This window comes from Narcine bancroftii, chromosome 2, assembly GCF_036971445.1.
Source record: "Narcine bancroftii isolate sNarBan1 chromosome 2, sNarBan1.hap1, whole genome shotgun sequence".
Lineage (NCBI taxonomy): Eukaryota > Metazoa > Chordata > Chondrichthyes > Torpediniformes > Narcinidae > Narcine > Narcine bancroftii.
Window position 1 is genome coordinate 43,763,987 of NC_091470.1, and position 24,769 is coordinate 43,788,755.

Here is a 24,769-nt window from a genome sequence, read left to right on the forward strand (position 1 = left end):
TTAATTTAAATAACATGAGGTTGAATATTTTGTTTTACATGGTAGAAGTTTACTAACAGCAAAGACTTTGATGATTACAAGCAGTCAAAAACTGGGAATCTGCAGTTCCATGGAAACGGATCCATCATTGTGACTAATGCCAAATGTGAAGATAAATCCGGCTGTGAATGTGGTAACTCTGACGTAAGAATCACATTGATCTTAAATTCATGTAGCGAGCACTTTACTACATTTTCATGAAGGAGTTGTATTTTGAAGGATCATGGACCTTTGATCCAGAGATACGAGTTCAAATCCCAACAGGGTAGCTTTTCCTAGTCTAGTTGATGATATATTTCTCATACGGTGCCATTTTCCTTGTTGAGACATTGCCAGCTCTCAGAGCAATCCCATCATTCCTATTCTCCATTTATTTCCCTGCTTATCAATTTTCATCCATTCTTTGTTCTCCCTTGGGCCAATTTCCAAGAATTAATTAAGCTACCAACCAACATATTTTGGGGGTGCAGGAGGCAATTAATGCACCCAGGGGAAACCACAAGGCCAATGAGAAAAGGTGCAAATTCCATACAGGCAGCCGCAAAGGAAAGATTGAATCTGGGTTGTTGAAGCTGTGTGCACTGAGATGATTGCCCATTAACCCTCACCACGACTCTAGGTTGGCCAACAAATACTGGCATTGTCAGCGAGGTCCAGGTCCCTCAGAAGAAATGTGCAATATGCAGTTTTCCACTTGTTTATTTGTTGGCAAAATGGTTCAACAATATTTTGTAAGTAGTTGACTCACATTTAAAAAAAAATGTTCATTCTCTCTGATACATTTTGCTCATTCTGACTGCCAAAAAGAACTGTCATTAGTGAGTCATTCTTTATTATCCACTGTATGAGATTGTGTGTCATGGTTGAAAATCAGTTTGGTTCAGTTTTATGGTGCTCTTTATTTAAGGCCCAGTCCATGTTTCAGATGATATCCTAGCTTGACACTCCAGCACTTCGCTGAGTGTGCTCTGTGTTGTTGGATATGCTGTTAAACTGGCGATCAGCCTGAGGGATAATGTTTACAAGAGGACTCGTGCCACTGTTCAAAGAACAGTAGCAAGTTGTTCCAGTGAATAGATTATCATTCATCATTCAGCAGGCATCATCAATAATGGTCATTCATTTTTGGGCCTTTGAGTGTAGTTACTGCTGTAGCTAACTGTACAACAAAAGCAAATGAAGTTTAATGAGGATGTGATATTCAAAATGTAAATATTTCTTCTTTATGCAACATTACTTATTGTAACCTTATTTCTTCAAATAAAAGAAGAGGTTTTGTTGTTGGAGATGGGAGGGAGCCATTGAGTTCTTTCCCACTCCCACCAGAGCAATGTATTTAGTCTCAGTTGTGATATTTCTTTAAAGTAATAAAGAAACTTGAGTTATTTTCTATTAACAATATTTTATTAACAACTCATGACCTCGTGAGTTTTTTAGATACATTTTTGTATCTAACCTGAGATGCAACATTCATCTCCAACTCCTTCTAGTGGTCAGGAGTATCACTAGCACTCCATCACCCCATCCCTTTTCCTTACGATGTTAAACAGCAACATAACCACAAATATCAGCAGCACAAACTTTTTTTCAATGTGCAGTTCTTTTTCTTTTAGAGATTCAGCCTGTCGGGTACTTTGATAATGCACGTGGATCTTCTCAACACAGGTGGATGTGTTGGCTCTGCTGGTCCACAACTGTCTAGCACTGATGGTGTTTCCTCTGTTGCTGTACAGGCTGGATCTTCTGCATTTGTCTGTTCTTGCAGTGTCACTTGTGTTTTCAGCAGACTCTTTCGATTCCTTCTCAGTATTTGACCATCCTCTGTTCTGACAGTGTAGGATCTTGGGTTTACTTTCTCCAGGACAGTGGCCTTCTTATCCCTGGTGTTGGAATCTCTGCATCTCACTGTGTCATGTTGTGTCAGTGGCCTTAAGCTTCTTGCTTACTTTTTATAGTTTGCTTTTTGTCTCCTTTGCTGACACTTTTGTTTCCATTTGACATCTCTGTTCTTGTTTGAGTCTGCAGAGTAGGGAAGTGTTGAACATAGTTCATCAGGAAAACAGTGGGTGACATGCCATTTTCAAGTGGAGAAGCTCTGTAACTCAACAGAGCTAGATATGGATCTGAGCCACTGTCTTGTGCTTTCTTGAGCAACTGTTTAACTATGTGAACTCCTTTCTCTTCTTTACTGTTTGACTGTGGATGCAGAGGACTTGAAGTCACATATTGAAAATCATACTCTTCTGCAAAGTTCTGGAATTCTCCACAACTGTAGTATGCTCCATTCTCACGGTAGATGATTTGAAGAATTCCATGTCTTGCAAAGATCATATATTGGATCATACAAGCGGCAGTCATGTTAGGAAACAGCTCCATCTCCTGATAGTTCGATAGATAGTCAATAACCAGCAAGAAACAGATCAGAGCCATCTTTCTGCCATGTTTAATTGCATCTTATAGGAGAATAGTAGAACTCAATATCTCTTAAACATGTCTGGAAACTGATCCAGTATTTCCTCTATGTTGTTCTGTGCATGGGCACTGTTAACGTAGTACACCCTCTTGACTAGGCTTAAGTTTTCACATGCTTTGTCACCAAACATGATTCATGTCTATCTGGGACTATTGCAAACATGAAGTGGTGCTCTTTACCTTTACCTTTTGCCTTTAGTTGACATGTATCTTTTGTGTCAATGCGCTATCCTTTGTAGGGCTTGAGCTGAACAGAATATGGATGGATGCATTGGTTTTATCTTCATTGTCCTGATGTTACACTCACAGATCAAATTGGCCTTTGCCGCTGGGTCCAGTTTGAAAGGAATAACTGCTCCATTTGCATGAAATGACACAGTCCACTTGTCCTGCACAACTCTGTTTCTGCTTGGGCTTTCAGTGTCTGTTGAAGAATGCATTACTGAAGGCAGTTGCTTCTGCAGTGTGCACACTTTCACTTCTCTTTTGTTTCCTTTTGGAAAAACATTGGTTTACATAGTGATTCTGCCCTTTGCATTTATTACAGACTTTTCCATCATTGTTTGAACAACTGCCACTTATGGTCGACGTCCTCAGTCCAATTCACAGCGTCAAGAGTCTTCACATTCTCTATGTTTCCTGTTGATACTGACTGATACACACTCCTGATAGCATGTGATGTTTCTTTTAAGTAATAAAGAAATTTGGGTTCTTTTCTATTAACAATATTTTATTAGCAACTTATGACCTCGTGGTGCAGCCATCTTTGTATCTAACCCGAGGTGCAGAAGTATCACTAGCACCCTATCACCACACCATTCCTCTGCCCTTTCCCCAGGGCTGCGAAAATGATTGTTCCTCAAGTATCTATCCAATTTCCTTTCCAATGTTTCCCTCACCCTTGCAGGCAGTGAGTTCCTGATCTTAACAGCACTCTGGATTTTAAAAAAAAGCATTGCCTCCTTACACTCTCATGTATCTTGTTTTTCACTATCATCTGTTTAATTTAGTCCTTGAGCTCTCTGCTGATGGAACAGCTTCTCTCCACTAAACCTATCACGATCTTGTGCGATTTTTTTTTCTTCTCATCTCTTTGCTTTCAGTACTCTAAAGAACACAAACCAGTTTCTCCAGCTTAAACTTGTGTCTGAACCTCTTGTGTGTGGAACCATTTTCCTCTACACCTGTCTAAGACCTTGAAATCCTTCTGAAATTATTGTTTCCGGAACCAGGCCTATTACTTCAGGTGTCACCTGACAAATTCTTTAACAATTGAAGGTAACCTCCCATTTTTGTTGCCTCATCTTTATATTGAGCCATTTCCCATTTAAAAAAAATGAGCATGTTTTAAAAAAATTTCCCAGTTCTTCCCGCACAAAATCTCAGAATCTACATACATAAGCCATTTGGCCCATTGAGACTGTAGAATATAAGAGCAATCCCATTAGTCCAATTTCCCCACCCTTCACACTACTCTTCCCTCTTAGATATTCATGAAAGTTTCTTGAAGGACACAATTGAATGTGGCTCCACTACTAACCCTGGCAGCCCAGTCCAAAGCCTGAGCAGTGGCTGGAGAGAGGGGGAAAAAAGATCTCCTTGCATCACTCTCAGTTCTGTTGCCAACCACTTTCATCTGTCCTGCACTCTTCTTCAACATCTGTCTCTACTGAGGGACAAGCAGCCAATCTATCTGATTCATTAGAAAAGTAACTAGGCAGTTGGTTGGTAGGCAATTTTTGTCATGAGATCGACGCCACCTAATTTTCCCTTCGATGGCTGTTAACATATCAAGGGCACCTTGCATCCAGGCAACAGTATTTGGCTGTACTGTAGAACCAGTTTTGTCACAATGCATTTTAGCCACACCTAGAGGAGGTTCTGAAATGTTGCAATACATATTAGTCACTCAATCATAAATATTAACTGAACATTAAAAAATACTGCTGAAAGTCCCTGATCAAGTCAAATGCCTGATGACTCTCAGAAACAAGGAGGGAGTCTGAAAAAATAGTTTGAGTTTGACATCTGAAATGCCATCTTTCCTGTTCAACATGAACATCATCGGGCAAAACAACTGACTGGTCATGAAACATTGCAGCCAGAAAAAAACACAACCAAGTTAGTTAGTTCAGGGTGACTTAGTAAATAGACAAATGACACAAGGTGGAGTATGAATCACGGGGCAAACACCTCCAAACAAGTTTTCCATATAATCTGTTCCAAGCACTGGATAGGGCTGCTGTTAGGATTAAGGGAAAGAAGGATGATACTGTTTTTACTGGAATTTTACCACAATTTACCACCATGGGCACAAGCTAGCTCATACTCCTAACCCATGATCAAAACACCCAATACCCTGCACTTCCACCCACTGTCCTCCTTCCCATCCATCCCCACTCTAACCCCCCTCTGACATGCAATCACTGCCTTCTCTCCTTGCCCCATCCAAATCTGCTCAAACTCTACCCCCAACTCATGATCACTGCCTTCCTCCCCTCTTTCCCCCATCCTGACTCAATCCCTCCCCCTGCCAGTCCTCTCTTCAACTAGCAGGTCCCACTCTCTCCCTCACAGGTCTGATCCATGAAGTTTTCAAACTCACTGCTCCTGAGCCCTTACCCCCCAAGGTATTGATATTCTGGTAGCGATAACCTATTCAAGACCTGTTCAGTTACTTAAAAAACCTTTAAATCTGCTTTTCAATATTCCCCAGCTCTCCCACCCAACATACTTCAAGCAAATGCAGGGCATTCGAATATCTCCCTACAATGCCTTGACTTGGATGAAGGGACTGAGGGCACAATAGCTAAAACTGCTGGAGGTAAAAAGATGGGTGGGTTCACGTTGTGGGGGTGAGGAGGATGGAGCATTCAGAGCATATAGGAATATAAAGAAGTGGTCGAATCGAATTTTGCATTGGGAATTCTGAGATTATTAACTATGGAAAGATAAACAAATTGTGAGGCAACAAAAATGTTCTGCTTCAAAGAACTTCAGGATGAGAAACTAGTAGTAAAGATGCTAATGCAGAGATCAATTGGGAAGGCTGATGGAATGTTTTGGTCTTCAGATGCAAGGAAGGATGTACTTCCATTGGAGGCAGTCCAGGAAAGGAACATGTGATAGATCACATTGAATAACAATGTTTTCAAAAGATTTGCTTCCTTATAAAAAAAAAGTGATTATGACAGACAACTTTAAGCCGAACACAAAGACAATTTCAGATTTGCTGTATCACATAGGAAGTTGGAGAAACGGTAAATTTAACATTTATTGAATTTAATTGCATAATGATGCTGACACATTGCATTAGTTCAACTGACCTAAAAATGTTTTGCCACCGATTTTCGTTTGTACTCAGAATCTGATGCCTCTTGTGTCAGTGTCCAACAATAGTTGGTCAGCATTGTGGATGCCAGTAGCCTTAATATTGCTTTTCCATGGTCGCAATGTCCCGGTGAAACCTTTCACCATGTTCTTCACTGACTGAACCAAGGTCACCAGGGAAGACATCCAAGTGTAAATGCAGAAAATGAATTTTTAATGACATGTTGCAACTCATGGTGTTCTATGATTGAAGCATTTTGTCAATCAGCTGGATGTAATTTGATGTTCTGTAGTTGCCAAGAAAATTCTCAACAACATCTTTAAATGCCTTCCAAGCTATTTTCTCTGGCCTCACTAGCAGATCATCAAACCTGCACTGAGTGCATGTACAGGCATGCTTGGACTCACCAAAACAGGTTCCTTTGTGGGCATTGTACTAGTAGACTTAAAATATGACAGGAATTCACAAAAATGGGTTATATCTACAAAAAGATAAATTATAGGAAAATTTTAAAGGTGATTTTCTTACCCAGAGAATGGGGAATTTGTGGCATTTGTTGCTGTTAAAGGCTGTGGAGACCAAGACATTGTGATATTTAAGATTAAGATAGATCAGAAAGAGAATCAAAGGTTACGGGGGAAGACAGGAGCATGGTGTTGAAAAGGCTAGTAAATCAGCCATGATGGAATAGTGGGGTGGACTCAATGGGCTGAATGGCCTAATTCTGCTCCTCTGTCCTGTGGTCTTATTCTTTGGCTTGGCTTCGCGGACGAAGATTTATGGAGGGGGTAAAAGTCCACGTCAGCTGCAGGCTCGTTTGTGGCTGACAAGTCCGATGCGGGACAGGCAGACACGGTTGCAGCGGCTGCAGGGGAAAATTGGTTGGTTGGGGTTGGGTGTTGGGTTTTTCCTCCTTTGCCTTTTGTCAGTGAGGTGGGCTCTGCGGTCTTCTTCAAAGGAGGTTGCTGCCCGCCAAACTGTGAGGCGCCAAGGTGCACGGTTTGAGGCGATATCAGCCCACTGGCGGTGGTCAATGTGGCAGGCACCAAGAGATTTCTTTAGGCAGTCCTTGTACCTTTTCTTTGGTGCACCTCTGTCACGGTGGCCAGTGGAGAGCTCGCCATATAACACAATCTTGGGAAGGCGATGGTCCTCCATTTTGGAGACGTGACCCATCCAGCGCAGCTGGATCTTCAGCAGCGTGGACTCGATGCTGTCGACCTCTGCCATCTCGAGTACTTCGACGTTAGGGATGAAAGCGCTCCAATGGATGTTGAGGATGGAGCGGAGACAACGCTGGTGGAAGCGTTCTAGGAGCCGTAGGTGATGCCGGTAGAGGACCCATGATTCGGAGCCGAACAGGAGTGTGGGTATGACAACGGCTCTGTATACGCTTATCTTTGTGAGGTTTTTCAGTTGGTTGTTTTTCCAGACTCTTTTGTGTAGTCTTCCAAAGGCACTATTTGCCTTGGCGAGTCTGTTGTCTATCTCATTGTCGATCCTTGCATCTGATGAAATGGTGCAGCCGAGATAGGTAAACTGGTTGACCGTTTTGAGTTTTGTGTGCCCGATGGAGATGTGGGGGGGCTGGTAGTCATGGTGGGGAGCTGGCTGATGGAGGACCTCAGTTTTCTTCAGGCTGACTTCCAGGCCAAACATTTTGGCAGTTTCCGCAAAGCAGGACGTCAAGCGCTGAAGAGCTGGCTCTGAATGGGCAACTAAAGCGGCATCATCTGCAAAGAGTAGTTCACGGACAAGTTTCTCTTGTGTCTTGGTGTGAGCTTGCAGGCGCCTCAGATTGAAGAGACTGCCATCCGTGCGGTACCGGATGTAAACAGCGTCTTCATTGTTGGGGTCTTTCATGGCTTGGTTCAGCATCATGCTGAAGAAGATTGAAAAGAGGGTTGGTGCGAGAACACAGCCTTGCTTCACGCCATTGTTAATGTCTAATGATAAATCCTCTCCAGCCTCTGGCAGAGGAAATTCTTCATATTCTTCAATCTTTTAGTAACTGTTTGCCACCCAAGAGGTCCACTGAATTTTAAATAGAGAAATGATTTTGGAAATGGGAGTCACAATCACAGCATAACTGTCTTTTAATATTTTCATTATAATGGTTTGGTTGGAACATTTTGTTAAAAGATAAGTAGAGATGATTCCCTGTTTTTCTTAAAATAATGTCATGGAATTTTTTAACTCCACATGAAATCACTGCTGGACAATCGGTTTACATCTCCATCTGTCAGGTGGTACCACCAGCTCAGTAGTGCTCTGTCAGTACTGTTCTCTTTATTACTGGGGATACTGTATCTTCTGTTAAAGACTTAACTCAGAGCTTTCTGATAGTCAGGCATCTGTGAAACCTCCTTGTGCTGTTAGAATTCATATTTTCCTTTACAGAACCACAGGAGAATTTGTTATAATTTAGAACAAGAATTTGGAAACTATTGTGCAGAGCTTGACTGCACAAACCCCTTCAAGCCTCAAGGGCACTGCTGTGAGATTTGTGGTAAGTTTAATTTAGACCCATCTTGATTTCATCTATTTTGAATGCCCATATTATGTACTTGGAACATTATTGTGTGAATTTTGTATTCCTGGGGATGCAGGGTATCAGTTTTTGTCTTGCATATCAGTTTTTCCTGAATTAGCATAATGCTCTAATGCAGAGTAAAGTTGCTCCTTCTTTCTGATTAAGTCCAGAACCACAATGGATCACCCCAGGGCTGCGTACTTAGCCCCCTGCTCTACTTGCTTTTCTATGACTGTGTGGCTCGGTTCAACAACAACACCATTTTCAAATTTGCTGGCGATACTACAGCTGTATAAAAAGGGGCTGTTTCACAGCTATCTTGTTTCCTTGGATTGTATTGTGTGTATTGCCTCCAAGTTTATTTAGCATTAGTCTCAGCACATTTATTGTGCCGGTCCAGTAGGTACATGATAAGATGCATAAATTGACATGCCCAGTAATAAAACCTGATTATGACCACATCCAACACATCCAAAAGCAATCCACAGCCAGTTAAGTTGCACTTGAATCTTGGGGACAAGATTTTCAATACAGAAAACCCAGCAAAAACAGAAAAGGGGGTGGGGGGTAGGGGAGTGACCAAACTAGTTGCTTAGAGAGAGAGAGCTATTCAATGGTAGAATTTGTACTTGAAGTCATTGTTGCCTTATACCAGTCTCTTGACCTGTAGGAATTGTAACTCTCCAGTTCTGAAGAATGGGCTTGACAGAAAATGATCTTGATCCATTAGCAAGTAGATCCAAAATGACTGGTGTCCAGATTTTGCTATATTGACTCAGTGCAACCATTTGTGTGGACACAGAACACAAACTTAGATTCCCTAATCACTACAGATGCACTCTGATCATACACAGCACATGATCTTGTTCTCTTGATTCTGCATTCATCACCCCCATACATTGATGCCCTCACCCCCACTCTCATCTGCTGTTACCCCTCTTTAGCCTCCTTCTCTTTTGTCCCTTCCCCTTCATGTGCCCTCCTCACCCCTGAGGCTGTTCCCATTCCTTTTGTTGTCCAACTCTCTTCTCAATCACTCCTACCATTGTCTCCCCACATCGCTGTCCATCTGCTGACCAGAATAATGACACCCCACAAACACTCCCTCCACTTTCTTCAAGCTCATTGCCCAATCCCCTGTATATGGAGTACCTAATCTTAGCCCAGATTCCCCCTTCCTCCCTCCAAGCCCATGCGAACATGATCCTAAAATCTTTGGGAAAATCTTTAGCTGTTCTGCTCAACGTGGGTGGGTCCTTGCCTATGAATTCTCCTGCCAATTCTACACGTGCTCTGAGTTGAAATGGTGTCACTGAGTCATGGCTGGCAATTAATTTATTCAATAATTTCTACAATTGGATTCCACACTCAAAAGCTACTGGCCTCTCAAATTTCTGAGAGCATCGCATTGCAACTCCACTGCTAATTGCCTTTGCCGAGGAGTAATGGGTACATGAAGAATGGGCAGTCCTGATGCCATGGGAGATTAAAAAAAAAATTCATGATACTTTATTCATAATGTGCACAGTAAATACAATTGGTACTATCATTTTAATGGACTGTTGCAATGCATTAATGCTGCTCCTATTTTCTCCTTCAACTGCACCAATGAAATGTTTAAGATACTGTTACACAGGACTCTGCCCCTTTGTGTTCAGTGGTGGCATGACTCTAGACTGTGGATCTTTCCTGCAAAGCCTCTCTCCCATTCACTTGGAGCCAGAAGGTGAGGTAATACATGACTCAGATTCATTGCTACCACTGTTCAGATGCAGCACAATAAGGAGTTGGTGAGGACTCGATCAGCAGCAAAAACAAAAACCCAATCTGCTGGAGGAACTCAGTGAGTTGAGCAGCAACAGTGGGAGAAAAAGAATTGTGATTAGTTCCCTTTTAACTGTAAACTAATGGGGAAACTGGTTGGTGATCAAGGCAGCTGAGACATTCTGTTTCACGTTGTTGCAAAGTTTATTATAAACGATGGTTACATGTTCCTATAAAATAATGAATATCATTGCATTGTCAGAATGCTTGAACAGCCAAAAATACTGCTGTCTCATTTAATACAGGTGCCGTTATTTATTTAAAATATGACCAAAAATTTGATCTGGAGATATACAGAGAGCAACTCATCAATTTGTTCCTTGACTCGGTATGTTGTCTCCAAAACTCAGTGTTTCTTTAACACATTTATTCACAACCGATTAATTTGCAATGTTTCAACTTTCTTTTATTCTGTTTTTTTTTAACTTCATGTTGTAATTTATGTGTTGATTTTTTTTTGGTTTCATACTTTCCAATCAGATTGTTTCTAATATTCCCAAATTGCAATTTCCATGCAGTAGTTAGTGAAGCCCAAATCTTGGCTCTAAATCGTTCCTTCCTTAGACCTGCATCTTTTCCCATCTTTCTCCAGAGGCAGGGTTTCCTGGGCATTCAAGGTGAATGTGACTGGATTTTATTGACCATGGAAGAAATGAGAGTAAACACCCTTGCTGAATGTTCAATGTGGACTGTATAACTGAAACCACTGCAGATTTTTTCCCTTCCATAAATCAGGGTGATTAGCTAGCCAGAAATGCTTTTAGCTGAGCTAATCTGAAGCAGTTGTAATGCAATACAAACCAAAGATCAAATCTGAATATTCCCATCATTGTAGATATGTACTGTGTAGGGAAATGGAATTAGCCACTAAGGAGCGATCATATTTGTTCAAAATTTTTCCTCAAATCCCCTCTATATGTTCTTCTCTGAGCTTAAATCCTTGTTTCTAGTCACCTGAGAAAAAGGAAAGGTCACCTACAGTCTCCCCTAAATACTTCCCTCACAATTCCGTAAACCACAGACAGATTTCTCCATTTCCACCTCCACTCCATGGTGAACAAATAGTCTCTCCATTCCTCCTCGTAACACAATCACACCAGTCCAGGCAAAATTCTGGTAAATCCTTTTATATCTTTTCAAGGGCAACATTTTTCCTCTAGTGTGCAACTAGATCTGTGTACAATACTCCAGTTATGACATAACTAATACTATATAAAATTGCACCATAACCTTGCTGCCCTTCCCTTCATGAGCTAGGGGATAGAATATAGAAAATTAATCACCTTGCTGACCTGTGCTGCTGTTGTTGGACACTGACATCTGTTCCTCAGTTCTTCCTGGGCTCCTGTCAGTCTTTGTGTGTACCCTGGCCTTATTAGTCCTCCCAAAACATTATCATTTCTGACTGTTTATTGAGAAACAGATAGGGACACTTTTGGCTGTAGAGATTATACAAAGAGTGCCATGGTTACCATTACCAATTAGCCCAAAGCTATTACAATGCTAGTGACCCAGGTTCGAATCTGGTGCCATCCGTAAGGAGTTTGCATGGGTGTCCTTCAGGTGCTCCAGTTTCCTCCCACTCTTCAAAATGTAGAGGTGTTGTAGGTCAGTTAGGGTATTTGGGTGGCATGGGCTTGTGGGCCAGAAGGGCCTGTCACTGTGTCTAAATTAAAAAATATATTTATAAAGTTGCTGCTTTTCATTTAAACAGGATGATGCCAAAGGTGTGCGGATGTCCATGACAAAAATTGACAAAGGTCGTTTTTCCAAGCAAACTTACCCCAGTGATGCAGTTCCCCGTATTCAGATCGTGCTAATTGATAATGCAACCAAATCAGCCACACAGTTTGCTGCTCAACTGGCACAGGAAATTATGGCAGGCATCAACTCTCAAGGTATTTAGGATTATCCTGATACATTGTTGTCAGAGCCAGTGGCTACATGAGTAGGATGGAAATTTATTCCCAAAATATTTGAGACCCTACTCATATTTCTAATGGGTTAAAAGCTTTCATATTTTCCCCTTCTGATATTTTTACATTTCTTACAAGTAGGTTTATGATCTCCCTTTGACTAAAACTAACTGTCTTCTTAGTAGAGACCAGATGTCCAAGACAGGGACAATTAGGGATAATCAATTTGGCTTTGTACATGGCAGATCATGTGTAACTGATCTTAAGAGATTTTGAGGAGGTTACCAGGAAAGTTGATGAACGAAAGGCAATGGATGTTGTCTACATGGACTTTAGCAAGGCCTTTGACAAGGTCCAGTATGTTAGGTTGGTCAATAAGATTCAGGAAGAGGTAGTAAATTGAATTAGATATTGGCTTTGAGGGTAAAGCCAGAGAGTGGAAGTAGAGGATTGCTTTGATGAGTGGAGGTCTGTCGAGCAGTAGTGAGTCTCAGTGATCAGCACTAGGTCCATTGTTGTTAGTCATGTACATCGATGATCTGGGTGGTAAATTGGATCAGCAAATCTGCAGATTAAAACTGGGGTGTAGTGGAAGCAAGGAAGGCTCTCAAAGCTTGCAGCAAGATCCAGACCAGCTGCAAAAAATGGCAGCTGGGATTTAATGCAGGCAAGTGTGAGATTTTGCACTTTGGGAGGACAAACTAGGGTAGGTCTTGCACTGTTGGGTATTACAGAGTATGGTAGGACATGGATCTGGGAATGTAGATGACTAATTCCTTGAAAGTGGCATCACAGGCAGATAGGCTTGTAAAGAGATCTTTTGACACCTTGGCCTTCATAAATCAACATATTAGGTACAGGATTTGGGATGTTATGTTGAAGTTGTAGGAGACATTGATGAAGTCACATTTGAAGTACTGTGTGCAGTTTTGGTCACCTAACTACAGGAAAGATATCAATAAGATTGAAAGTGCTTAGAGAAAATTAACAAGGACATTACCAGAACTTGAGAAGCTGAGTTATAGGGAAAGGTTAATTAGGTCAGGTCTTTATTCCCTGGAGTGTCAGAGAATGAAGGGAGATCTGATATAAAAATTATAAGGGATATAGGTAGGGTAAATGCAACCAGTCATTTTCCACTGAGGATGGGGGTTCAGAGTAAAAAGTGAAATATTTAAGGAGAACATTAGGGGGAACTTCTTTACTCAGAGGGTAGAATGAGCTGCCAGCAGAAGCTGGATGCAGATTGAATCTCAATATTTCAGAGTAATTTGGTTAGGCTGCATAGATGGAGTAGTATGGAGGGCTATTGTCTGGGTGAAGGTCGATGGGACTGGGTGGAAAATAGTTTGACACTGACTAAATGAGCCAAAGGATCTGTTTTTGCGCTGTAGTGTTCTGTGTTTCAAGGACAAGGACAAAAGATGCTGGAATCTTGAATGAACAAAGAGAAGCTGGAGGGACTCGTGGGTCAGGCAACAATTTAGGACCTTTTATTAGAACTGTCTTCATAGTTTCCGTGTTTCACTAAATCCTTTCCGTGAGTCTGTGACCCAGTCTCTGACATATTTCCAGCTGTTCATAGGCAAGAAAAAGATGTAGGATCTTCGAATACAGTAAGGCTAAGAAAGTTCCATGAGTTACTTTCTCTTTATCCATTGGATAATAACTTTGAGCTCAAAACTGCATCAAACCTTAAGTTCTGATTGTTGAAAATTAATAGTGAAATCGAGCTACTTAGCATCAGACCAGTGTATATTCTCTCAGTGAACTTGCATTTCACATTTGTTCAACGTTATTGAACAAATAAGTAACCATTTGAAAAAGGATGAATAGAATTTTTAATACCTAACCTGAACAAATGTCCTGCAATTGCCGGTTGTGTCTTAATGCAGGTGATGCATTTGGTATTGTGAGTGCTGAACTCCAAAAAAGCACCAACGGTGTAGAGCAAGGGAGAGGAAGCCTCGGCACTGGAACGATCTCTGGGATTGTGATTGGTGTTCTCCTTGCTGCCATGTTTACTGGAGGCCTGACATTCTTGTGCATTACAGGACAAATTAGGTGAGTGTGTGTGTGTGTGTGTGTGTGTGTGTAAAAACAGCTCTTTCTCTCTCTGAACTCTGCCTGCTGATCCATGAGTGCTGTGCTCTTCAATACCTTTAATCATATTCCCTCTTGACTCCAATTGGAATTCAGCTTCTCAACGAGCCTTACTGCTAAATTCCTCACCCTAAGGTTTAAGAACTTCAAATTCCTGGGAGTCAACATCTCTGAAGATCTGTCCTGGGGCCTCTATATTGATGCAATCATGAAAAAGGCTCGTCAACGGCTATACGTCGTGAGTAGTTTGAGATTCGGTATGTCACTAAAAGACTCTTGCAAATTTCTACAGTGTGCAGTATTGTGACTGGTGCCAATGACTGGACAGGAAAAGACTACAGAGAGTTGTGAACTCGGCTAGTACCATCATGAGCATCAGTTTTCATTCCATCGAGGATATCGACCAGAGGTGGTGCCTTAAGGAAGGACTTAAGGACGCTCACCACCCAGGCCATGCCCTCTTCACACTGCTACCATCAGGAAGGAGGTAAAGGACCCTGAAGACGAACACCCAGATTTCTGAATAGCCAATTAATTCCAGACACTACCTCATTTTCTTTTCTTTTGCACTAATTGATTTTAAAAATATGTAGCTATAACAATATTTAGCACCTCTGATGCTGTTGCGAAACCACAAATTTTGTGACATGTTCATGACAATATCTGATTGTAAATTCCTTGGAATTGTCTAGAACACATTTCATATTTCTTCTACAGTACAGTGGCTAGAAATTTATAAATATTTTGCATGGCATAGCTGTACGTTTTTTCTACTCTGTTCCTTTACTTATGAAACACTGAATCCCATTTGCTTTACAAATTGCTCTCTCAAAATCTTCCTGCTATTATGCACGATGTACCTAGGTGACTGCCCTCCTGCAGTCTACATCATCTCTCCATGCTAGAAGTGTAGCACATCTCTGTATTACATTCCAATTGATGCATGTCTGTCCATGCTGCCATCCTGTCCAGGGCGTCTTGCTGCCATGTTGGTGGTCTCTGCAAACTTTGAATGTTTCCCTGCACATCCATATATACAAGTCATGGATGAATACTGAGAACAGTCCTTGGACCACCTCTGGGGGGGCACTGCAGTCTATCCTGAGCAAAAGCCATTGACCACAAATCTCTGTTGAGCTGATCATGTCATCCTGCCACTGCCATTTTATTCCTCAGATTGACACGCACGTGCTATTCACTTCGTTTTACTTTCCTGTCATCTCATAAATAAATGAATTAGTTCAGCCAAATACAACTTGCTTTTGACAAAAAAGTGTTGGCTTCTGTTTTCAACACGTACCATCGCATGCCTTTTTATTTTTCCTATGATTATTGTTCTTCAAGGTTTTCTGAAGTCCTGGTGAATTGATTGGCCACTAATGCCTGAGCACATCCTTGAACATGTATTTGTGTAACATTTGCCATTCCCCAATGCTCATGCACTTCCCAGGATCAATGGAAAATGGACAGATTGTGTAAAGCACTCCTCTCCAACTTTAACCATCATTCTCTTCCCAGATCCTTGAGATTTTTACACCCCACATTTTCTTTTTGATGTGATTCAGGGAGTTCTGGTTTCTGTCACTGACCTGTTGCCCTTGTAGAAGTGTATGCACCTTTACCTGAGACATCTTGTCTCCATTGTGTGTTACTATAATATCTGCCAATACTTGGTCACAGTTTTAATTTGCTGGATCCTGTTGAAGCCTCGAGTCAGTGGATTGGGTGATGTTCAAGAGCTCAGCTGAGGATCTGAATGATTGCACCAGAGTCATTATAGACTTTATCAAAACAGCTGTGGACCAGTGTGTTCCCACCAAATCGTTCATGGGTTTTCCCCAACCAGAATCCCTGGAAGCAAAACAAAATCTGGAACCTTTTGAGAGCATTTAAGCTTGGAGATCCAGAACACTTCACAAGTAGCAGCTACGACCTACAAAAAGATATCTCCCAGGCAAAGTGGAGAATGCAGATGAAAATGGAAACAACAAAGGATACCTGACAGCGGTGACAGGGCCTTAATGACCTAATCTGCTACAAAACCAAATCTTGGTGCAGTAGGGGACAGCAAAGGTTCCTTCCAAGTTGAACTCAAGGCCTTCTATACCTGATTTGACCACCAGAACAAGGAAGAGCCACTGCACACCCCCATGTCCTCTGGTGATCTTCTCCTATCGGTATCCACAGATGACATGCAAACTGTCTTCAGGAGAATGAATTCAAGGAAAACATCTGGTCCAGATGGAGCACCTAACCAAGTAAGGAAAACCTGTGCTTACCAACTTGCTGATACTTTCATGGATATCTTCAACATCTCACCCCAACGGGTGTGGCAACTACCCATTTCAAACAGGCCTCAATTGTACCTGGGCCCAAGAAGAATATGGTAACCTGCCTAAATGACTACCCACCACTGGCACACACATCCATAGTGATAATGTGTTTTGAGAGGCTGGTGTTGAAGTATATCAGCTCCCGTCTGAGCAGCAACATGGATCCATTCCAGTTCACCTACCGCAGCAACAAGTCTATGGCAGGTGCCATCTAACTGTCTCTACACAAAGTTCTGGAACACCTGGAGAGCAAAGACACGTACATCAGGATTCAACACGATTATCCCTTCAAAACTGATCAGCAAACTCCAGGACCTGGGCCTCATTACCCCACTGTGTAATTGGATCCTGGATTTCCTCACCTCAAGTCCATAATCTTGATTAAGAATGTCCATCAGTACCGGAGCACCACAGAGCTGTGTTCTTAGCCCCCTGTTCTGCTCACTTTACACCTATGACTGTAGCCACTTTCAGGTGGCACATTATTTATTGCTGAAGATTTATTTTCTATATTGCACACTTTGTTTTGCACTTCCTTCTCATTTACATTTCTCTTTTGTATACTTAACTTTTCTCGAGTACAGTTTTTTTTTGCGTTACCGATAAGTAGAAATTCTGACTGGCCCATAGGAAAAGAATTTTAGGGTTGTATGTGATGCATAAATCTGAACTTTGAACATTGAATTTGAGCCTTCTCCAACTAATAATCTCTATGTTATCATTCTTCTTTGCCCTTCTCCATAACAGTTCTACATTTTATGATGGATTTTTCAGTGGCATTGGGTCCACTAGACACACCTCATTTCCCAGCCCCAGAAGTCACAATGCCTCTGCCATTGTTGGTTGTACAAGATCTCTTGAACACATTTCAGATTCTGTCCCTGCGTGTTGACTTCACACTAATATTCTACTGGAATACTCCAGCAAGTGAAGTTGCTCAGTGTCACCATTCTATATTTGTTGGACTTCTCTGTAATTTCCCTGCAGATTTCCTCCTCTCTTGCTGAGTTGCTCCCAGCTCTGTCTCACCTGACAAAATACTAGTTAAGTTATGTGATCTTTTGACTAGGTTCAGCCATTCTCTTTCAGGACTGATAGTTGCTTTTATCTTGCAGTTGTTTCTCTGAGAACTGCTTATTGGATCTGAATAGAGGAGTAGATTGCTGGCTGCAACGTGTTTGGGCAATGAATAGGATCAAGTATCGCTACACTTTCTATTTGCTCCCTTTTATGAGACATGAACCATGAATCAATGCCTTCTACACCCAATTTGACCACAGTAACAGCAAAGAACCACTCTTCCGCACCCCCACATCCCCTGATGATCCTATCCCGTCCATATCTGAGGATGACATGTGGGCTGACTTCAGGACAGTGAATCCGAGGAAAGAATCTGGTCTGGATTGAGTACCTGGGCAAGTATTAAAAATCTCTGCTAACCAACTTACCAATGTATTCAGATATCTTGAACATCTCACTCCGGCAGAGCTTGGAACCCACCTGTTTCAAACATGCATCAATCATACCGGTGCCCAGGAAGAGTGTAGTAACCTGCCTTAATGACTATCAACCAGTAGCACTTACATCAACAATGTTGAAGTGTTTTGAAAGGCTGGTATTGAAGCATATCAGCTCCTGTCTGAATGGCAACATGGATCCGTTTCAGTTCACCTATCATAGCAGCAGGTCTACAGTGAATGCCATCTCATTGGCTCTGCACAAAGCCCTGGAAAACCTGGATAGCAAAGGTACATTCATCAGGGTGCTCGTTATTGACAGTTAACACCATCATCTCCTCAAAGCTGATCAGCAAACTCCAAGACCTGGGACCCCACATCCCACTGTGTAATTGGATCATGGATTTCCTAATCTCCAGACCATAATCAGTGAGGATTGGTAAGAGCTTCTCATCCACATTCTCCATCAGTACAGAGCATCAGATTTCAGATGTATTTTCTTGTCAGAATACATATATCATCACATACAACCCTGAGGTTCCTTTTTCCTGCAGGAGCAGCAGAATTACCACTAATTCTGTGTTCACTAAGGACTGTGTTTTTAGCCCCCTGGTCTACACATATGATTGTGTGGCTCGGTACAACATCTAAATATTGGCTAACAATACCATGGTATAGTGGGTTGTATAAATGAAGGGGATGAGTCAGCGTACAAGAGAGAAATTGAAAACTTGGCTGAATGAGGCACCACCAACAACCTGGCACTCAATAGGTGTTTTATGGAGTGAAACCACATTAAGACCAGCTCCACTGAGGGGTGGGGGTGGGAAAGGTGGAGAAGGCCTATAAGGCTGCTCCAGCATTGCTTTTATGGAGAGGGGCTTCGGTAGCCATCTTCCGTAGCTGAGGAAGGTGGGGCGTGGTACAGTAGCACTGCCCATTACCGTGACATCAAACATACGTGCCGAGCAATGGCCGTCTTTGTTACTCTGGGAAACATAGGGCAGTTCCAATTACATGGGAGATTATGGGTAATGAAGACAGCCATTGATCCTTTGCCCCTCTGGCACACTGAGCTGGCTCTTCACTCCCGTCTTTCATCCTCGCACTCCCCGGCTCTGCTTCTTCGTCAGCATCTGTCCTCCTTCCTCTCGGGCCATAGAGCTGAGCACCCCTTTGCCCTCTGAGCCTGGCAGCTCAGCAGACTCCAACTCTCCCTGCCCCAGCAGGGCCTCCACACTCTTTGGGTCAGACCTGCTCCATTTACTCACCTTGCACATCCATTCCCACTTTCTCTGGATCCTCACTGTCCTCCTGCTCCTCAGTCTTGGTGAAGGAGCAAGGGGCAGAGGGAGAACTGGAAGGAGGAGCCCTAACCCCAGCACCAGGCACCGTGAGAGCCCTGGTGGTGACTCCTGGATCGCAGGCTGATGGTGTCATTTTGATGTCATCAGCCCACCCCTAAGCAGCTCTCTTCAGCAGCATTGCCTTTATGGAGCGGCTTGCTTTACCTATGAGACCACCCCCTCCCCCCCCCCGGAAGGATCAGAGTCCACATCCAGCGTCTGCCATCTGCATTTTTATAGAGGTAGGTGAATTAATGTAAAGGTGGAGAATATCTGCCTTTACATTCACTTTTTTTTCCTCTATAAAAGGCCTTCCATTACCAAAAACAAGGAGCTGACGTTGACTTCAAGAAGGAAAAACTAAAGGTATACAATCTAGTGATCATCGGAGGATCAAATGTTGAAAGGATGAACAAATTTAAGTTCTTGGGATTCATTATCTCAGAGGATCTTTTCTGGACACAACACACTAATGTCATTGTGAAGAAAGCATGTCAGCGCCTCTACTCCCTCAGGAGTTTGCAGAGGTTCTGTATGACACCAAAAATTCTTGGTAAATTTCTACAGATGTGTGGTGGAAAATGTTGGGGACACCAATACTCTTGAGCAAAAACCCTTGCAAAAGGTAGTGGGAGGACATCACAGGCAAAATCCTCCCCACTATCGAAAATATCTGCAGGGAACACTGTCATCGGAGAGCAGCAGTGATCATCAAGGATCCACACCACCCAGCACACGCTCTGTTCTCGCTGCTGCCGTTCAGGAAAGAGATGTGGGTATCGCAAGATTCCCACCGCCAGGTTCAGGCAGGAACAGCTGCTCCCCCTCCACCATCAAACTCCTCAATGACAAACTCAATCAGGGACACATTTAAGGATTCTTACTTTTGCACTTTATTGATTTTTTAAAAAATTCTCTGTATTGCAATTTGTTTATATTTGTTTACATGTGTACGTTATGTAGTTTCTCTTCCTCCTTGATTATGCATTATTTACTTATGATTAATAAAAATATTGAAAAAGAAAGCTTTTTTTGCACTACCAATTAGTCATAATTCTGCAGGAAGAAGAATCTCAGGGTTGTATGTGATGTTAACTATGTAGTCTGACAATGAATCTGAAATCGTTGTGAGATTGCCACTAGAAGGATTGCAGGACACTTGCTGCCCTCAGAATGTCAGGCTGGTAGCTGCTGGGAACTATCTATGCAAGTTCCACTGATGGGAATTAGTAGCACAAAAACAGTTTATGATAGATGGTTTCTATAAGAAATGATTAATAACTTCTTCATAAATGTTTTATTTTCCAGAATCAAAATTGCATTGCCTCTCATCAGTTTCAAGAACAATTTTCACCCTAACATTATAGAAACTGTTAAGGGATTCAGCAATCCAATGTTTTATCCACAAGTAAGCCCATTAACTGTAAGTATTAAAACCTGCTCCCTCCCTCTATACATTAGGAAGTAATGAAGGGTATATTATTGTGATAGTACAGACCTATCACCAATGTATATAGTTACAGTATCTAGACTGTGCTTACAGCGATTGGCTGAGAGCTTAGCCACGCCTACTGTCTGGGCCTTAAAGGGTTGTGTCCCTAGCCAGGTCGGATCATTCCGGACTGGTCGGCCACCTGTGAAGAGCTCCTGTCTTTTGCTAATAAAAGCCTTGGTTTGGATCCACAAGTCTTTGGTTCTTTCGACGAGCTCTACAATTATGATGTTCACACTTTTAAAAAAGATGAGCTGATAAGAGTAGCCTGCTGCTTATTTGAGGGCTGTTTTCGTATACATTTCTTTCAAGCTTCTTTTAAGCTAGTTAATGTCCTCCAAATCCTATGTTATCTGGTATGCCGCACACCTTATCAAACACATCGCAGCAAAACTGTGGTCAAGTTGGCCCCACAAAAAATGAGTTAAAGAAACACCACTGGGGATGTAGTGCTTTATAATCCTGAATTTGAAAGATTGAATGGGTTTCCCCACCTCAATTTAAAGGGTAGTTCTTTGGTTCAAAGTTCTAACATTTAACAGTCTGCATTCCTTAAAATGTAGGCTATATACATGTAATAAATCAATCTAAGAAATATGTAGTTTTGATTTGGGTGCCATTAATCAACAACTTATTATACCACATGTAATTTCCTGAATATACAAAATGGAAGAGCTGCATATTCTTTACCCAGGGAAAGGGATGAAAACTCAGAAACTATGGTTAAATTTCATGTGGTTGAAATTTGGTTCCCACTAATCAATAAATTCATGAAGTTGTTTCATACATTTTTCCCAAATATAAATATGGATTATTTTAAGGTATGTGGATTGATAATTAACATGGTGATCATAGCTGCCTCTTCCCATTGCAAAGACAGTTGGTTTCTGCATTGGTTTTCGGTTACAATAATCACCATATTATCTTCCAGCCCCTTCTGCAGCCACGTTTTTCAGATTACAAGATTAGGTCAGCAGCAAAGTTTGATTTGTGTTTATTTAACCACTAGATATCTCCACTGATGTTGTTTTTCATTTTGGTAGTGTAAAATGGTGCATTTAGAGCAAAGATTCTGATGTTGACAGATGTAACGTGAGTGGAATATAAATCCAGAGCAGAAATTTAAGGTCAAAAGTACCAATGTCTAATTTTTAAGATATACATTTTTTAGATATACAGCACGGTAACAGGTCACTTTGGCTCATCCCAGCCAGTTAACCTACACCCCACTAGGGTTTGAACAGTGGGAGGAAACCAGAGCCCCTGGGAAAAAACCCACACAGACATGGGTAGAATGTACAAACTCCTTACAGAGCATCTGCTACGCCCCAACCATGCAGAAACTCAGACAAAAGCGCATCTTAACTCAATCAGATCTCCTGATATCCTTTTATATAATTTGATTCAAATAATTTTGTTTTGTAGGATGTGTACAGTGATTATCTTGGAGAACATGAAATAAACATCGTCCCAAGACGACCAGGGGCCAATATAATTTCTCCACTATATGATGGAGATAATTTTGGAGAGCAAGAATGTTAAAATGTTGTGACATGCATGTATTTCTTAATGCATCGAAAAAGACTTCAACTTGTGAGTCATTTGCAAACCAGTTGAATGATATGTTGCAAACCAGAATTGTGAGTGTTTTCAGACCTGTCTCAATTAAAGTTTTCTCAGATGGCAGAGAATACTTCCGCAAAGATTTTGAGGTACTTAATGGTATATTTTCTCCAGTGAAATTTTAATAAATCATAAAATATGTTCTTCCCCTTTAACCTGCCAATGTTAGGCTGAACAGATGAACTGATTGACTTGTCAGAAATCACAAATCCATGGTTTGTTGAGTCCTGATGCAGGCCTGATGAGGAATTATTTTACTTTAAACCTTAAACAGGGAAATTATTATTGCCTTGAGCATGAATGATTTATCTGCATAAATTTTAACAAACGAAGACAGGTTCATCAATAAAGTAAGTGGATAGATCAGAAAGTAATTCAGACATTATCAGAGCTATTCATAGATGATTAAATCAATAATTTTAATGCTTGTCCTTGTTTGCTGTTGATAAAATAAATGCGTCAAACTAATGTTTTTTGGGCATTGGGTAAAATAAAATTATTTCTTGATGATGTTTGAGATGTTTTATTTTGTTTTCAAACGTTGTTGATAGAAATAGAAACCTGTAACCTCTCAAACTATATTTTTGTACATTTGGAAAGTTTAATTGTTGCCTGTCGAAGGAACAAACAAAACTAAGCAGGTTTGAACTATAATAAAAACACCAAAATTTAAAATGATTATTTAAAAAAAATGTAGGCATACAGCATGGTAACAGGCCATTTTGGCCCATGAGTCCAGGCCACTCAATTTACACTTAGTTGACCTACACCACAGTATGTTTCGAACAGTGGGAGGAAACTGGAGCCCCTGGGGAAAACCCATGCACAGGGAAAATGTACAATCTCCATAAAGACAGCATGGGATTCGAACCCCGGTCCCGATCGCTGGCGCTGTAAAGGCATTGTGCAACATTTAAGGCAGAAGGAGGGGTTTGGCAGGGGGTGGTGGTAAGTACCCTGGTTGTAGAATATGCACAGAGCTGATTGAAGAAGAGTTTGGCATCGTGACGTGCGTGGAATTCGTTGTGGTGTGGGTGAAGGGGAACAAAGGTAAGGCCTCTAGTTAGGACAAAGCCTTCTGACTCCGAGAGGGGAAGGTCAGAAAGGATGGTAAAGACCAGGCTGAGGTGTTAATAGGGTGGAGGGTGTCTGGGAGGAGGATGGGGTGGATCAGAACAACTTTGAACTACAGGCATCATGGTTGGATGTTTCAGTCTATAAATCATAGAAAGTTGATTTGCCTGGTAAGGATGATAGGATTGATTAACCAGTGCTGCAAAGTCTAAAGCATTTTAAGATTACAAGATATTTTATTTCTGTCAAACCTTTTTCTGGCTATGTAACCTAGGAAACAAAATAATATGGAAATTGGAACGTGAACTTGAGGTAAGAGGGCCTTTGATCCATACTATACATTGCTTTATGGAAGACCTCCATTCTGTGATCGATACCACTCTCGAAAGAATGTTCCATGAACAGGTTGGCTGTGATCTTTTTATGTTGAAAATCTACCTTTTGTTCCATGTGAATTGCAAGAGATGAGGGCAGAACAGTCACTAGATGGAGCCACAACATGAATTTTGTCAAAATATTTTGAAATAAAAGAACAATTTAGCACACGCCATATCCCATGCCATTATGACCCAAGGCGTGACAACTTTGTACGATGCACGTAAGTTCCTGATTTGGGTTGACATTATATGGATGCAATATCTCAGGGAATTATTCAAAAAAGAGTCTTTACAGTGTTCCAGCCAATATTCATCTTTCACTTAAATTACTTCTGATTCTGGTAGCCTGCTGTCAATCAGATGTACAACCGTGACTTCTATTGGCAATGTGTAGAGACAACAGCTTGCATCCATGTATTGTCTTTAATAAAAAAAATACTTATGAGAATTAATGGCAACATTTTGGTGATGAGGTTGTGAAAAATCACAACATTGGTGTGTCTTTCTTTCACTAATGTGTTACAGGAATTTCTACCCCTTCCTGAATCTCAATGACCATCTTGTTGAACAAGGGTTATACTTTAGTAATATTACTGAGTATTATTCAGTAATATACATGTAAACCAATGCATTGCCTTTGTTTTCAGTCAGATGTAAAAGGGAGTACACATACTGCTGTTGTTTCCTTCCAAAACAATATTTTAATAATTTAAATAATACAATTAAAATGTTTTAATTTACCACAGTAATTTCAGTGATGTTAAGCTCAATGGTCAGTGATACTTTTTAGTTGGTCAGCTAAACAGCTAGGTTTTTAAATTATTGGCAACATTTGATAACCTTATCCTA

At 41.3% G+C, this 24,769-nt stretch overlaps 1 protein-coding gene across 4 annotated transcripts in view; it reads left to right on the forward strand.

Annotated features, from left to right (window-relative positions):
- Nucleotides 1-22,948, forward strand: part of amn (amnion associated transmembrane protein) — a 44,869-nt gene extending 21,921 nt beyond the window's left edge. For 3 of the 4 annotated variants that reach the window (XM_069915235.1, XM_069915234.1, XM_069915238.1), the window contains 7 exons: nucleotides 46-183; nucleotides 8,243-8,351; nucleotides 10,445-10,527; nucleotides 11,914-12,097; nucleotides 14,011-14,179; nucleotides 20,663-20,777; nucleotides 22,272-22,948. In XM_069915235.1, coding sequence (XP_069771336.1) covers nucleotides 46-183; nucleotides 8,243-8,351; nucleotides 10,445-10,527; nucleotides 11,914-12,097; nucleotides 14,011-14,179; nucleotides 20,663-20,777; nucleotides 22,272-22,388 — 915 coding nt within the window. In that variant the 3' untranslated portion in view covers nucleotides 22,389-22,948. Of the gene's footprint in view, nucleotides 1-45; nucleotides 184-8,242; nucleotides 8,352-10,444; nucleotides 10,528-11,913; nucleotides 12,098-14,010; nucleotides 14,180-14,510; nucleotides 14,675-20,662; nucleotides 20,778-22,271 lie in introns of those variants that run through there. The other variant, XM_069915237.1, reaches the window with a different exon arrangement.
- The last annotated feature ends 1,821 nt before the right edge of the window (nucleotides 22,949-24,769 follow it).